At 35.4% G+C, this 15,863-nt stretch overlaps 1 protein-coding gene across 14 annotated transcripts in view; it reads left to right on the top strand.

The window, feature by feature from the left end:
• ZNF280D (zinc finger protein 280D) overlaps positions 1-15,863 on the top strand; it is a 136,855-nt gene that overhangs the window by 26,671 nt on the left and 94,321 nt on the right. For all 14 annotated transcript variants that reach the window (XM_045067591.1, XM_045067589.1, XM_045067583.1 and 11 more), the window contains one exon: positions 4,679-4,796. In XM_045067591.1, the coding sequence (XP_044923526.1) occupies positions 4,679-4,796 (118 nt within the window). The remainder of the gene's footprint in view (positions 1-4,678; positions 4,797-15,863) is intronic.

Here is a 15,863-nt window from a genome sequence, read left to right as displayed (position 1 = left end):
TCAGTTTAATAAATAAAAATCTTTCCAACATTAAACCCAGTGAGGGGAAAAAAAAAAAGGGAAGGTTTGTATCTTTGGTGTTATATAAGTTAAAAACTAGAGCTATTTCTGAGATGTTTATTTCTCTGGCATAGTTTTATTTATGTTTTTAATTTTTATTTTTTTATTATTGTGTTCAGCTATCCAGCATATAGTACATCATTAGTTTTTATTTTTTTTTATTTTTATTTTTTTAAAGATTTTATTTATTTATTTGACAGAGAGAAATCACAAGTAGATGGAGAGGCAGGCAGAGAGAGAGAGAGAGGGAAGCAGGCTCCCTGCTGAGCAGAGAGCCCGATGCGGGACTCGATCCCAGGACCCTAAGATCATGACCTGAGCCGAAGGCAGCGGCTTAACCCACTGAGCCACCCAGGCACCCACATCATTAGTTTTTAATATAGTGCTCAATGATTCATTAGTTGCATATAGTTTTAAAATCAAAACACCTCAGTTGGTGTTTCTCAGTCTTGGTAAGTTTTTAAAAGGAGAGGCTGCGCCAGTTGGTCTGGGTGGGTCCTGGAAATGGTATCTTGTAAAACAAACAAACAAACAAAAAACTCTTCAAGACATTCTAATGTGCAAAGTTAAGAATGACAGATATATTCTGGGGATGAATTGAGACTCCTATTTAAGGGAATTTACTCTGAATTTTGGAAGCCACTGCTTTTAATAAATTATAATTATAGTTTTCCATTTTATGTCCTGTGTGTGATGTGTGTTTACTTTTTCATGGAATATCTCTACACTCTAGCATCTCTTGTGTGTGTGTGTGTGTGTTTACTTTTTCGTGGAATATCTCTACACTCTAGCATCTCTTTCAGAGCTCTTGCCAATAATAGTGATATATTATTATCACCTAAAACTAATTCAGTGTGATCTAGCTTAAGTGTATAAGCCTTGGAACCTGTCAGGTTCTGGGTTCTCATTACAGCTCCATCAATAACAAGCAGGACTGTATTGGGAGCCCTATATAACCACTAGTGACTTTAGTTTACCTACTTATATAATAGGGTATAATACTAGTTTTTTATTAGTAATGTTGTGACAACTATTTGATTTAATACATGTATGAATCATGAAGTACAATTACATTTAGAACACGATTGTGACTATTACTTCAATTTGAAAGGTGAATAACTTGAAGCTCAGAAGTGACCTTCCCAAGGTATATATAGTTAAATGTGCCAATCTTCTGAATCAAAGTCTAGTGTCTGTTCTACCCTTACTATTGTATTTGATATCTTTCTGAACTTCTTGTATTCTCCCTGTTGGAGAATTATTTCAACCAGTTATTGTTGAACAGTGTGTGCCTGTTCTCTGAAATTCTGGAGCTTAATTAACTAGAGTTGTTTTCCTAATAAAGTTTTTAAGAGTATTAACTGTATTTCTGTTAAAGAACTATTTTGGAAAATACAAGTGAACATTTTCCATTTTTTTAGTGCAAATATTTGGAGAAGATATTTATTATGAAACGAGATGGAGCTTGGTTACAGTCAGGTCATATGGAGTTATGCATTTTTTATATTACATGTTAATTTTCAAATACAGATTTTGCCTTGTTAGGCCTCAAATTCTAGAAGTGGTTTGGATTACTTCAGTACCTGTTTCTATGACTTTTTTTTTGTTTAAAAAAAAAACTATTTACTTATTTGGTATTTTATTTATTCTGCAGTTTGTGCAGAGTGTGGTGAGGAAAGGTCATTTCTTTTTAAAATGTTAAAAAGTTATAATTGACATTCAACATTATGTTAATTTCAAATGTACAGCATAACAATCATTTGGTATTTATTTATATTGCAAAATGTTCACCACAATCTCATTTAACATCTATCACCATATGTAGTTAACAGAATTTTTTTTCTTGTGATGAGAGAAATTTTAAGATCTATACTCTTAGCAACTTTTAAATATGCAATACAGTGTTGTTATCTATAGTCACCATGCTGTACATTACATCTCCATGACTAATTTATTCTGTAACCAAAAGTTTATACCTTTGACTCCATTCATTTTGTTTACATAACTTAACAAACCAGTGTCAATAGAAAAGTTAGCAAACCAAAATTCTGAAAACTTAATTATCCCTTAGTTAATAAGCACAAACGAAATAAAACCTTTATGTTCTATCTTTAATATTTATTTTGGAGAAAAGTTTAGAAAAACAGAAGGATACATACTAAATTTTGATATTTCCCCCCCCTGCAGACATGGTATAGATTATATAAATCAGGACCATACTACATATACAAATATGGATTCCTCTTTTTACTCTGAACATTCTACTGGGATTATGTCATTGGATATTTTTCAGAAACATAGTGTTTGCATTATATTCTATCATAATTTATTTAACCAATCTTTTGTTGGACATACAGATTTTAATTTTTTGTTATTAAAAGGAATTCTCATTAAATGTCTTCATTTCCTTATCATAAATTTTTAAAGTGGAATAATTGGACCAAACGATGTGAACTTACATAAAGCCTTTGATAGCTGCTGCCAACATATTTATGCCAAAATGTACCAAAATAAAACCTCTACTTTGCCAGTAGTGAATGTTATCATTACTTTAAAATTTTTAAAACTTTTTTTAAAAAGATTTTATTTATTTACTTGACAGACAGAGATCACAAGTAGGCAGAGAGGTAGGCAGAGAGGCAGTCAGAGAGAGAGGAGGAAGCAGGCTCCCTGCTGAGCAGAGAGCCCGATGTGGGGCTCCATCCCAGGACCCTGAGATCATGACCTGAGCCGAAGGCAGAGGCTTTAACCCACTGAGCCACCCAGGTGACCCTTTTAAAATTTTTATTTCAAGCTAATTTTAGACTTACAAGAAAAATAATACAGAGAGTTCTCGTATATGCCTAACCTAGTTTCCCCTAATGCTAACATTTTATGTATCATAGTCAGGTAATTAACAAGTAATCTTCAAACTTTAATTGAATTTTACCAGAGTTTCAATTAATGTCATTTTTCATTACCAGGATCCTATTCAGAATTACACGTTACACTTAGTTTTTTCTTCTTAGTCTCATATTTTTCTGTAGCTATTCATTCTTTTTCTTTCATTACTTGAATATTTTAAAGAGTAGTAGGCCGTTATTTTGTATTACATATTATTATTTTTAAAACAATGTGAATTCAGGGGTGCCTGGATGGCTCAGTGGGTTAAGCTTCTGCCTTTGGCTCAGGTCATGATCTCAGAGCCCTGCATCAGGCTCTCTGCTCAGCAGGGAGCCTGCTTCTCCCTCTCACTCTCTGCTTACTTCTCTCCCTACTTGTGACCTCTCTTTGTGTCAAAAAGAAAAAAACCCAAAAACCCAAATTCAGTAGTTAAAAATTGCCATTGTCTTTATTGCATTTCTTTGACTAGTGAATTGGAAAGAGTTTTATGTATGGGTCATTTGTATTTTGCTTTTGAAGTGTCTCAGTTTATAGCCTTTGCCCATTTTTCTCTTAAGGTGACTTTTTCCCTTTTGGTTTTTAAGCATTGTTAATCCTAAAACTTTTGCTTGTTGTATATTATGACATATAGAATGGTTTAAAATTCCTCTGAGAGCTTACTCTACAATAATGGTCTTTTAAAAATAGAATTGGAATATATTTTTTGAGTGTGTCTAACAGTATGTTTAATATATAATAGTATTCGTGTATACATCCCTAAATTGATCACACTTTTCATAATTATACTAAATACACAAATTTATACTATCTAATTCTTGAGCACATTATCATTCATCTCATACTTTTCACTCTTCTTGAGGTGGTCCTACTAGCTTGGGACCATCTTTTCTCCTGATGGAAAGGCTAAAACTTCCCTTGAGCCCTAAGGCTTCTAGGAGCAGAGCAGCTGTCTCAGATTATTCCTATAAATAGCTTCCATTCTAACCCGTTTGCCTGACTTTCTTATTTGGGTTTACCCTTTTGACCACGCAGTGTTCATATTTGCCTTATGAAATGGGAGATTACCTCAATCTCACACGGCTTCCTGTGCAATAGCAGGAGGCGTGGGACGGAGGGGGGGAATCCATTCTTTCTTTTCCTGACACTTGCCTTATAAATTTTTCCAATAAAGATGATGCTAAAACTCAAACCATGTGCTATATTCATCCCTAATCTTGATGCACAATATTGCAGACTGATTCCTAATTTGTTTGTCCTGATATTTTGTCTGGGGGGCTTATAGAGATACGGAAGCTTTTAAATTTATACTTAGGTCAGTATATTTTCATCATTTTTTACTTTTACCCATAGATTTTGCAAAGTTTTACCATTTGCTCTTTGATGGGAATACTGCATTTTTAGTAGTCCTCTAGAGTGTATCAATCCTGCTGATTTAAAATGGGTATATATGTTTTCTTTCTCTTGGGGGAAAAAACAGATTAGAATTTGCCCTATTTTAATTGGCTAGTTAGAAACACAACAGCTGTAAGAGCTTGCTTTCAATTTTAGTAGATGATGATTTTGACAGTAATAATTACCTCTGCATATTTTAACATTAATTGTTAACTGAGTCATCAAAGGCTATTCTTATAATATTGACATACACTTCAGTTTACCTTCATAAAAGTTTATGAAACAAAATAATTATAACTACGTTGAGTAAGTGTAATATTCTTCCTTTGAAATATTTTAACAGGGTTATGTAACGAACTCAGCACGAGTTGTGTCTAATAATTCTTCAGAGTTACTGTTTGACTTGACCCAGGATACAGGATCATCACATTACCAAGGAGGACCAACACTTTCTATACCAGGTTGGTTTTAGCACTTTAAAAAAAAAATTATAAGAAGAAACTTGATGAATATATATATGGAATTGACTTTCTGTTTTCAAGTTCTTGCCTTCATGTTAAGTTTTTCATATATTGTAAAGTGGCATGGTGCTAATAGTTCTTGATTGACATTTTTGGTGACTTTTTTTTTTTTACCTCCTTGGGTGATTTAAAATAAAACCTTATTTACTAATAAGATGGACAGTAAGGAGAGCATGTGATGTAATAAGCACTGGGTGTTACAGAAGACTGATGAATCGCTATACTCTACCTCTGAAACTAGTAGTACTCTGTATGTTAATTAATTGTATTTAAATAAATATATATTTTAAAAAATGATAAGATGTTTTATTTTTCCTGATAAGTATGCTAACTAACTTTGAATTTGTTCTCACTTGGCATTGAAAGTGGACTGAAAAATCTTAAAATAATTTTTGTAAGTTATAGAAATATAGAAATGTAGAAATATAGAAATTAAAAGAAGTATTAATTTTTATGACTACTAGTGTGAAAAAGTATATGATTACAAGTGATTTCCTAATTAGATTAGTGTCTTTCTATTCAGTAAACGCTTCAGATAGTATAGTTACATATGATAATAGAGTGCTGTTATAAAAGTGGCACAATAAATTTGTATATGGCCATTTGTATATGGCATTTGTAAATGCCCACTGCAGGAATATGAAATTCCCTTGTTAAGGTAGAATTAAAGTTCTTTGTATACTGAAACATAGTTCTTCATTAACCTGAAATAAATTAGTGTGCTATGAAGGAATTTCATCTAATTGAAAATTCCCTGTAATCAAGGCAAGTAGGCTCTTATATTAGTAGTTTTGGTATATTACAAATATTTGACAAAATAGAGATAAAATTTGGGGGGATTTAGATTATTTACTAACAAATCATTGTGGAGAAGCTACCAAACCCCCATTTTTCTTTGTTGTAATATTAGTGCCTAAAATGTTTTTCCATTTAGGTAATATTTAGTTGATATTTACTACTTTGGGTGTCACTTGTATACTTCCAAAATCTAGTTAGTAAAATAGATAAGAACCAAAGTTTGGTTTTACAAAACACAAGGACTTTATTAATAGAAAAAGTCTATATTCTTTGGAGTTAGGACAATGATTCCTGCTCAACCTCGAAGTTTTTTGCTGTGGAGAGATACGTTAGCCTGAGCAGTAAGGAGGATGATGAAGAAGATGTAGATTTGAACTTCTTAAGATTTTTGTGGTTTCCATTAAGTCTTTACACTTCAGTCTTCTTATATTGTTAAAATGCAGATTTTAGGGGCACCTGGGTGGTTCAGTGGGTTAAGGCCTCTGCCTTCGGCTCAGGTCATGATCTCAGGGTGCTGGGATTGAGCCCCGCATCGGGCTCTGCGCTCAGCAGAGAGCCTGCTTCCTCCTGTCTCTGACTACGTGTGACCTCTCTTCTCTCTGTCAAATAAATTAAAAAATCTTAAAAAAAAAATGCAGATTTTATTTTTCTTGTTGAATGCATTCATTCTCCAGACCTGGAGTCAGCCATTGGGAGATAAAATTTTAATTCTCGTTCTACTTTAGTCAGGACTTTTTTGAGGCACAAATAAGATAAATAAAATGTGAAAATGAGGGGTGCCTGGGTGGCTCAGTGGGTTAAAGCCTCTGCCTTCAGCTCAGGTCATGATCCCAGGGTCCTGGGATCGAGCCCCACATCGGGCTCTCTGCTCAGCAGGGAGCCTGCTAACTCCTCTCTCTCTGCCTGCCTTTCTGCCTACTTGTGATCTCTGTCTGTCAAATAAATAAATAAAATCTTTTAAAAAAATGTGAAAATGAATTATGAACTTTAAAGGACTTGACAATAGTTGGTATGAATGATAGTATCTGCTTTATGTTCAATAACATGATTAACTGAGCACTGTCAGTGATCATGGATATTTGGAGAAGACGATTTGAGCTTGTTTTTGAAAGGATTTTACTGACAGAAAGAGAGTGTTGTTCAGTGTAGAAAGCAATACAAACCAAAGACAACAGGGATAAATAAAGAATTTAAAACTCTTAAATGGGGTCACCTGAGTGGCTCAATTGGTTAAGAGGCTGCCATGGTTCAGTTCATGACCCTGGGGTCCTGGGATCCAGTCCAACCAGGGCTCCCTATGCTCAGGCCTTCTTATGTTAAAAAGTTCGGTGTAAAGCTATGTGTTTCTACTGTCCAGCCTGTTACATTATATAAGCAGATGCTTAATCAAAATACCAGCATTCATTGGCTATTCAAGTAACCTAAGTATCTCACAAGAATCCTACTGAAAATAAACAAATCTTTTCCAAGTACCTATATTATAGCCATCAATAATCACATGCCTTGAAGATGGGGAAAAAAATTTTTTTTATGTTATTTCACAGGATGAAACAGAGGAACCAGCTAGTATAATACTCTTTGTTTTTCTGGCACATTTCCTCTTATTTTTAAAAGCTATTAGAATTTTTTTCCTCTACCGTAAGTTAAGATATAAAATATTTTGTTAGTAATGATAATAGCTGTCATTTATTGTTGAATGCTTTCTCTGTGCCAGATGTTGTGTGGGTGCTTTTTAAAAGTAAGTTAAGATACAAAATATTTTTTTATTAAGGACAGTAGTTATTTATTACTGAATGCTTTCTGTGTGTCAGATAGTGTATTGAGTGCTTTAAATATATAATCTTGTTTTATCTTAAAACAGTTCTGTAAAATAAGGCATTATAACTTACTTTACGAAAGAGGCTCAGAGAAGTTAATTAAATAAGCCAAGAATACATGGCTAGTCAGTGACAGAGCTTGAATTTCAACTTACACTGTGTGGTTTAAAAGCCTGAATTATTTCTAATATGGTTACTACTTCTACTTTTATTATACAATTGAGAACATTAAAATATATGGTGGGCAGTTTTAGATTCCTTATTACCAAGTAGTTGTGTGGTGTTTTCAAAAGGAACTTTTGCCTGGCCTGATTGTAGCCTAAATATCCCTATTTCTCTTGCTAATGCTTTGAATAGGGATAAAATGCTTTAGCTTTAAGGTGATGGTTTTCAAATTAAAAACTGTTTTTACAAATAAAATTCCCATGTAAAGAAAATTTTATTCAAAGTTCTAATAAATAAAATATGAAAGAGTTCCTCTGTCCAACACAACCAAAATATTCCCTAAAACGAGCCCATTATGCTCCAGGAACGTAATTTGAAAACCGTTGTACTTATTCCTTCCATTACAAGCCCTTTCATATGAGTGAATGAGGTATTATCATTCAAGTTTAGTTTTTCCACTTTGTATTTTCCACTTTTGTAGTTTTTCTGCTTTGAATAAATGGATAATATAAACTAAAGCTCTGAGTAGACCCCCCCCCTTTTAGGTAGAAAAAGAGCTAACCTTCCATTAGACATTTTAAATAAATAAAATAGGTCTTTCTAGATTTTTAAAATAAAATAAAATTTTTCATTTGTAAACTAACTCCAGTGCACTTAAAGCATCGAAAGGTGATTCATTTGTAGAAACTTAGTTTGGAGTAGTCTCTGCTTTAATTTTTTCTTTTTTGCTTGGGGTACTTTGGTCTGGCTTCTTTCATAATTGCTGTTTATATAGTACTTTATTTGAAGCCATATTTAGTATTTTCTTTCATAAAGAGATTATTTCTTGAATTATTTGAATATATATAGTCCCTAATAAATGTTTATATAATTTTTTTATACCCCTGACTTTTAAAAAAATTTCTTATTTCTTGGGACACCTGGATGGCTTGGTCATTAAGCATCTGCCTTTGGCTCAGGTCGTGATCCCAGGGTGTTGGGATCGAGCCCCGCATCAAGCCCCTCATCAGGCTCCCTGCTGGGCAGGAAGCCTGCTTCTCCCTCTCCCACTGCTAGTGTTCTCTCTTTTGCTCTGTCTCTCTCTGTCAAATAAATAAATAATATCTTTAAAAAATTATTTCTTAAAAATTAATGCTTATTTATTTTCCTCAAGTTTTTATTTAAATTCCAGTTAATGTGCAGTGTAATAGTTGTTTCAGGTGTAGAATTCAGTGATTCAGCACTTACATACAACACCTGGTGCTCATCAAAACAAGTGTCCTCCTGAATCGTCATCACCTAACCCATCCTTTCATCTACCTTCCCTGTGGTAATCATCAGTTTGTTCTCCTCTTTAAGAGTTTGTTTCTTGGTTTGCCTCACTTTTTCTTTTTCTCTCCTGTGTTCATTTGTTTTGTTTCTCAAATTCCACATAAGAGGGAAATCATGTGCTATTTGTCTTTCTCTGACAGATTCATTTCACTTAGCATAATACTCTCTAGCTCCATCCTTGTCATTGCAAATGGCAAGATTTCATTCTCTTTTATGTCTAGTAGGGTTCTATTATATACATATTCATCTTTATCCATTCATCTGTGGATGGACATTTTGGCTCTTTCCATAATTTGACTATTGCTGATAATGGTGCTATAAACATTGGGGCGCATGTATCCCTTCGAATTAGGGTTTTTATATCCTTTTGGTAAATACCAGTAGTACAATTGCTGGATGATAGGGTAGTTCTATTTTTAACTTTTTGAGGAGCATACTGTTTTCCGGAGTGGCTACTCCAGTTTGCATTCCCCTTTCCCTGTATCCTCGCTAATATCTGTTGTTTCCTGTGTTGTTAATTTTAGCCATTTTGACTGGTAATGAGGTGATATCTCATTGTAGTTTTGATTTTTATTTTCCTGATGATGAGTGATGTTGAGCATCTTTTCATGTGTATATTGTTGATCTGTATGTCTTCTTTAGAAAAATGTCTGTTTAAGTCTTTAACCATTTTTGAAATGGATTATTTGTTTTTTGGGTGTTGAGTTTGATAAGTTATTTACAGATTTTGGGTACTAACTCTTTATTGGATAGGTCATTTACAAATATCTTCTCCCATCCTGAAGATTGCCTTTTAGTTTTGTGGATGTTTCCTTCACTATTCAGAAGAAGCCTTTTATTTTGATGGAGTCTCAAGAGTTTGCTTTTGTTCCCTTTCACAAGAGACATGTCTAGAAAAAAATTGCTATAACCAATGTCAAAGAGGTTACTGCCTATGTTCTCCTCTAGGATTTTTAGTTCATGTCTCAACGTTTAGGTCTTTCATCCAATTTGAATTTATTTTTGTGTATGATATAACAAAGTGGTCTAGTTTCATTCTTTGGATATTGCTATTCAGTTTCCCTAACACCATTTGTTGAAGAGGACATTTAAAAAAAGTTTTTTTTAAAATAGATTATATTTATTTGAGAGAATGAGCACAAGTCGGGAGAGCAGCAGACATAGGGAGAGGGAGAAGCAGGCTTCTCACTGGGCAGGGAGCTTGATGTGGGGCTCCATCCCAGGACCCTGGGATCATGACCTGCACTGAAGGCAGATGCTTAGCAACTGAGCCACCCAGGCACCCTGAACTGTCCTTTTTCCATTGAGTATTCTTTCCTGCTTTGTCAGAGATGAATTGATAAAACTATGCGTTCATTTCTGGGTTTTTTATTCTGTTCTATTGATCTATGTTTCTGTTTTTGTGCTAGTATCATACTGTCTTGGTGACTATAGCTTTTTAGTATAGCTTGAAATCTGGAATTTTGATGCCTCCAGCATTAATTTTCTTTTTCAAGATTGGTTTGGCTATTCAGCGTCTTTTGTGGTTCCATACAAATTTTAGGATTGTTCTAGCTCTCTGAAAAATCCTGGTGGTATTTAATAGGAATTGTATTACATGTGTAGATTGCTTTGGGTAATAGGAATTGTATTACATGTGTGGATTGCTTTGGGTAATATAGACATCTTAACAATATTTATTCTTCTAGTCCATGAGCATGTAACATTTTTCCATTTTTTCTTTTTAAAGATTTTATTTATTTATTTGACAGACAGAGACCATAAGTAGGCAGAGAGAAGAAAGCAGGCTCCCTGCTGAGCGGAGAGCCTGATGTGGGGCTCGATCCCAGTACCCTGATATCATGACCTGAGCCGAAGGCAGAGGCTTTAACCCACTGAGCCACCCAGGGACCCCACATTTTTCCATTTCTTTGTGTCCTCTGCAATTGCTTTCATCAGTGTTTTATAGTTTTCAGAGTCAGATCTTGTATCTTTTTGGTTAGATTTATTCCTGAAGTATCTTACGGTTTGGGTACAATTGTAAATGGGAACGATTCCTTGATTTCTCTTTTTGCTGCTTCATTATTGGTATATAGAAATGCATCAGATTTCTGTATGTTGATTTCGTATCCTGCAACTTTGCTGAATTCATGTGTCCGCTCTAGCACTTTTTTGGTTGAGTATTTGGGTTTTCTATATAAAGTATTATGGTATCTGCAAACAATGAAAGTTTGACTTCTTCCAGGATGCCTCCTGTTTCTTTTTGTTGTCTGATTGTTGTGGGTAGGAGCTCCAGTACTATGTTAAATAACTGGTGAGAGTGGACATCCTTGTCCTGTTCCTGACTGTAAGGGAAAGGCTTTCAGGTTTTCCCCATTGAGGACAATATTAGCTGTGGGTTTTTCATATATGGCCTTTATGATGTTGAGGTATGTTTCCTCTATCCCTACTTTGTTGAGAATTTTATTATGAATGGATGTTGTACTTTGTCACATGCTTTTTTGTATCTGTTGAGAGGATCATATGGTTCTTGTCGTTCCTTTTATTATTATGGTGCATCATGTTGATTTGCAAATGAGTCACCCTTGCAGCCCAGGAATAAATCCCACTTGATTGTGGTGTTTCATTCTTTTAATATACTATTGGATTTGATTTGCTGGTATTAAGAATTTTTGCATCCATATTCATGAGGGATATTGGCTTATAGTTCTTTAGTAGTTGAGTCTTTTTCCTAGTAGAATGAATTTGGAAGTTTTCCTTCCATTTCTATTTTTTTGAATAGTTTGAGAAGAATAGGTGTTAACTCTTCTTTAAATGTTTGATTGAATTCTCCTGTGAAGCCATTTGGCTCCTGACTTTTGTTTGTTGGGAATTTTTTTGATTACTGATTCAGTTTCTTTACTGGGTTGTCAGTCTGTTCAGGTTTTCCATTTCTTCCTATTTCAGTAGGAATTTATTCATTTCTTCCAGGTTGTCTGATTTGTTAGCATATAGTTTTTCATAATATTCTCTTATAATTGTTCGTATTTCTTTGGTGCTGGTTGTAATTTCTTCTCTCTTGTTTGTGATTTTATTTATTTGGGTCCTTTCTTTTTTTGATAAATTTGGCTAGGGGCTTATAAATTTTACTGATTATTTTTCAAGTAGCCAGCTCCTGCTTTTAATGATTTTTTTTTTATATTTTTTTTCTGCTTTAATCTGTATTCTTTCCCTTCTACTGCTGACTGTAGGCTTCATTTGTTGTTCTCTTTCTAGCTTCAGTAAGTGTAATGTTAGGTTGTTTATTTGAGATTTTTCTTGTCTTTTAAGGTAGGCCTGTTTTCTTATATATTTCCCTCTTATGACTACTTTTGCGACATGTCAGTGCTTTTTGACCAATGTATTTTCATTTTCATTTGTTTCCATGTGTTTTTTAATTTCTTCTTTGATTTCCTGGTTGACCCATTCATTTTTCAGTAGCATTTTGTTTAATCTCCACATGTTGTTTTCCACATTTTTTTCTTGTGGTTGACTTTAAGTTTCATAGTGTTATAATCAGAACATATGCATGGTATGATCTTAGTCTTTTTGTACATGTTGAGACCTAATTTGTGACCTAGTATGAGATCTATTCTGGAGAATGTGCCTAGTGCATTTGAAAGGAATGTGTATTCTGCTGCTTTAGGATGGAATGATCTGAATATATCTGTTAAATCCTTTCTGTTCGAGTGTGTCATTTAGAGCTGTTGTTTCCTTGTTGATATTCTGGTGAGATGATCTGTCCATTGATGTAAGTGGGGTGTTAAAGTTTCCTACTGTTACTATATTATTATCCACAAGTTTCTTTAATTTTGTTATTAATTGCTTTATATATTTGGGTGCTCACATGTTAGGGTATAAATATTTATAATTGTTAGATCTTGTTGGATAGGCCCCTTTATTATGATATTGTGCCCTTGTTCATCTCTTGTTACAGTCTTTGATTTAAAGTCAAGTTTGTCTGATGCAAGTATTGCTGCTCTGGCTTCCTTTTGATTTCCATTTGCATGATAATATTTTTCCATCCCCCAGTTTAAATGTTCAGGTATCTCTGGGTCTAAAAAGTCTTTTGTAGGCAACATATGGTAGAGTCTTTTTACTTTCTTTTTTTAAAATCCATTCTGATACCTTTTGTCTTTTGATGGGAGCATTTACATTGTAGTTCATTTACATTGAGAGTAATTATTGATAGATGTGTATTTAGGGCCATTTTATTACTTGTTTGGTTGTTATTTGTGGAGATTTTCTCTTTTCTTTTCTTTTCTTTGTCACTTATTGTCTTTCTTTCCACTCAAGAGTCCCTTAATATTTCTTGAGGGCTGGTTTAGTGGTAATGAACTCTTTAAGTTTTTGTCTGGGAAACATTTTATCTCTCCTTCTATTCTGAATGATAGCCTTGCTGGGTAGAATATTCTTGGTTGCAGATTTTCTCCATTCAGCACTTTTTTTTTTTTTTAAAGATTTTTATTTATTTGACAGATCACAAGTAGGCAGAGAGAGAGAGGAGGACGAGTCAGGCTCCCTGCTGAGCAGATAGCCCAATTCGAGGCTCAATCCCAGGCGAGATCTGCAGCTAGCTTTATGGGTCTTCCTTTGTAAGTTAGGGACTTTTTTATGACTATATTTTGCAAATTTAATTGCAATATGTCTTGGTTTTGGCCTGCTTTTGTTGATTTTGATAAGAGTTCTCTGTGTTTCCTGGATGTGGATGTCTATTTCCTTCCCTGGATTAGGGAAGTTTTCAGCTGTTACTTCCTTAAATAAGTTTTCTGCCCCTTTTCTCTCTCCTTTTTGTGGGATTCCTGTAATATGAATGTTAATTACATTTGATGGAGTCACTGAGTTACTTATGTCTATTCTCATTATACATAATTCTTCTTTTCTTTCATTCAGCTTCATTATTTTCCATAGTTCTGTCTTTTGTATCACTTATTCATTTCTCTGCTTCTTCATCTTTGTGTTCTCTGCATCTAGTCTGTTTTCAAATCTCAGTTATTACATTTTTCATTTCTGACTTACTGTTTTTTAACTGTTTTATCTCTGCCGTAAGGGCCTCCCTGAAGTCTTCCATTTTTCTTTTTTTCAAGCCCAGTGAGTAGCCTATGATTGTTGCTTTAAATTCTCCATCAGGCATATTACCTGTATCTGTTTTGATTAGATCTCCGACTATAACTTTTTCTTGTTGTTTCCTTTGGGATGAATTGTTCCGTCATGGCATTTTGTGTAAGTCTCTTTCTTCCGTGAGTTAGAAAAGCCTGTTATATTTCCTGCTCCTGAGACTAACGGCTCTATGAAGAGGCCATATAGTGTCCAGAGCTTGATGCTTCAGGGTATGTCTCTGGTGTATGCCGCAAGCACTGTGGTGCTATGTGTTGGCTGCTCTGTCATTCAGTTCAGTCATATGGGGATTTTCTTGCCTGCGGTGGGTAGTGTTTGGGCCTTGCCCAGCATGTGGCGAGTTTTAACTAGGTGCACTCTGGTCTGCTGCTTATTAAATGAGATGTGATGCTACTTCCGCTAGAACTGAAGCCTTGCAGAACTTTCTGGTTGGGAGATGTGGTGTGTGCAGGGGTTTCAGTTGGGAGGTGGGGGGTGGGGAGAGAAATGGCACCAGCCTATTCCTTTGTCCCCAGAGAGGGGGCTTCATGCTTGCTGCTCTTAGGAAAGGACACCCAGAAGAGCAAATGAATAATTTTCCTTCATGCATCCCAGGCATTTTTCAGATTGCTGTTTTCTTGCGGTCTCTGGGTTGCTTGCCTGCCAGTAGCCTTACAGTGCACTTTGCCAGCCCTGCTGACCTTTAAAACTCCAAACTTTAAAGATGTGGTGTGGGGGGGGGCCTGCATTGTTCTTCCGGTGGACCATCTTGCTGCACTGGGACTAATGCCGATTTAACCGAGAAGGGCGCTTGAGTCAGAGGAAAGGGTTGTGGGACTTGGAGCAAGCAAGCTAGACAGCCAATGTCCAGCTAAGCTTCCTTTAGTAGGCAGCTCCGTGCCTCTGCTGAGGGACAGGGGAAGGAAATAGCATCCACTGGCTCTTTAGTCTTTGGAGAGGTGTCTCTGTAAATACCACCTCTCACAGATGTACTCCAAGAAGAGTGAGCAATCTCCCTGCTGTGTGCCTTAGACTTTCCTCAGATAGTGTCATCTGCCTCTGGGGTTGTTTGCCTTCTTTCTCTCCGGGAGTAGGCAGTGCCCTCAGGGGGTCTATTCTAGCCAAGCCCACCAACCTTTAAAATTTCAGTCTTCAAGTCCTGCTGTTTGCAAAAACTTGTGAAAATCAGCCCTTCTCGTTTTCCCAGCCAGTGGCTTTGGGGAATTGTTCTCCTTGTGCCTCTCTTAGCCACCAGGGCTCTCCCCTCTGCAGCACCCATGATCCCTTTCTCTCCCAAGCTATGTCTCCATATTTCCTACCTTCGTAGATGTGGCCTCTTTTCTCCCTCTAGTTGTGATGTCAGTCTGAGGTTGATTTCTTGGGTAGTCAGAATGATTTGATAATTATCTAGTTGTGTTCAAAGGACGAGAGGAGCCTAGGATCCTTCTACTATGCCACCATGTTAGTCACCCCCCCCCCAATTAATTTAATTTTAAAAAATTCAAGTATAGGAGCACCTGGGTGGTTCAGTTGGGTAAGTGTCCAACTCTTGATTTTGACTCAGGTCATGATCTTGACTTAGGTCATGATCTCAGAGTTGTGAGGTCAAGCCCCACATCAGGTTCCATCCATTCTGGGTGTGAATCCTGCTTAAGATTCTCTCTCTCTCTGCCCCTCCCCTTTAAAAAAAATTCAGGTATAATTAAATAGTGATTTATTAGTTTCAGATGTATAGTATAGTGATTCAGTAATTCTGTACATTACTTGGTGCTTATCACAATAAGTTTATTTTTAATCCCCTTCACCTCTTTCACCCATCCCT

The sequence above is a fragment of the Mustela putorius genome, unplaced genomic scaffold (assembly GCF_011764305.1).
Source record: "Mustela putorius furo isolate JIRA1106 unplaced genomic scaffold, ASM1176430v1.1 tig00003896_pilon_pilon_pilon, whole genome shotgun sequence".
NCBI classification, from domain to species: domain Eukaryota; kingdom Metazoa; phylum Chordata; class Mammalia; order Carnivora; family Mustelidae; genus Mustela; species Mustela putorius.
The sequence above is the reverse complement of the archived record's forward strand: the minus strand, read 5'-3'. Positions and strand labels throughout refer to the sequence as shown.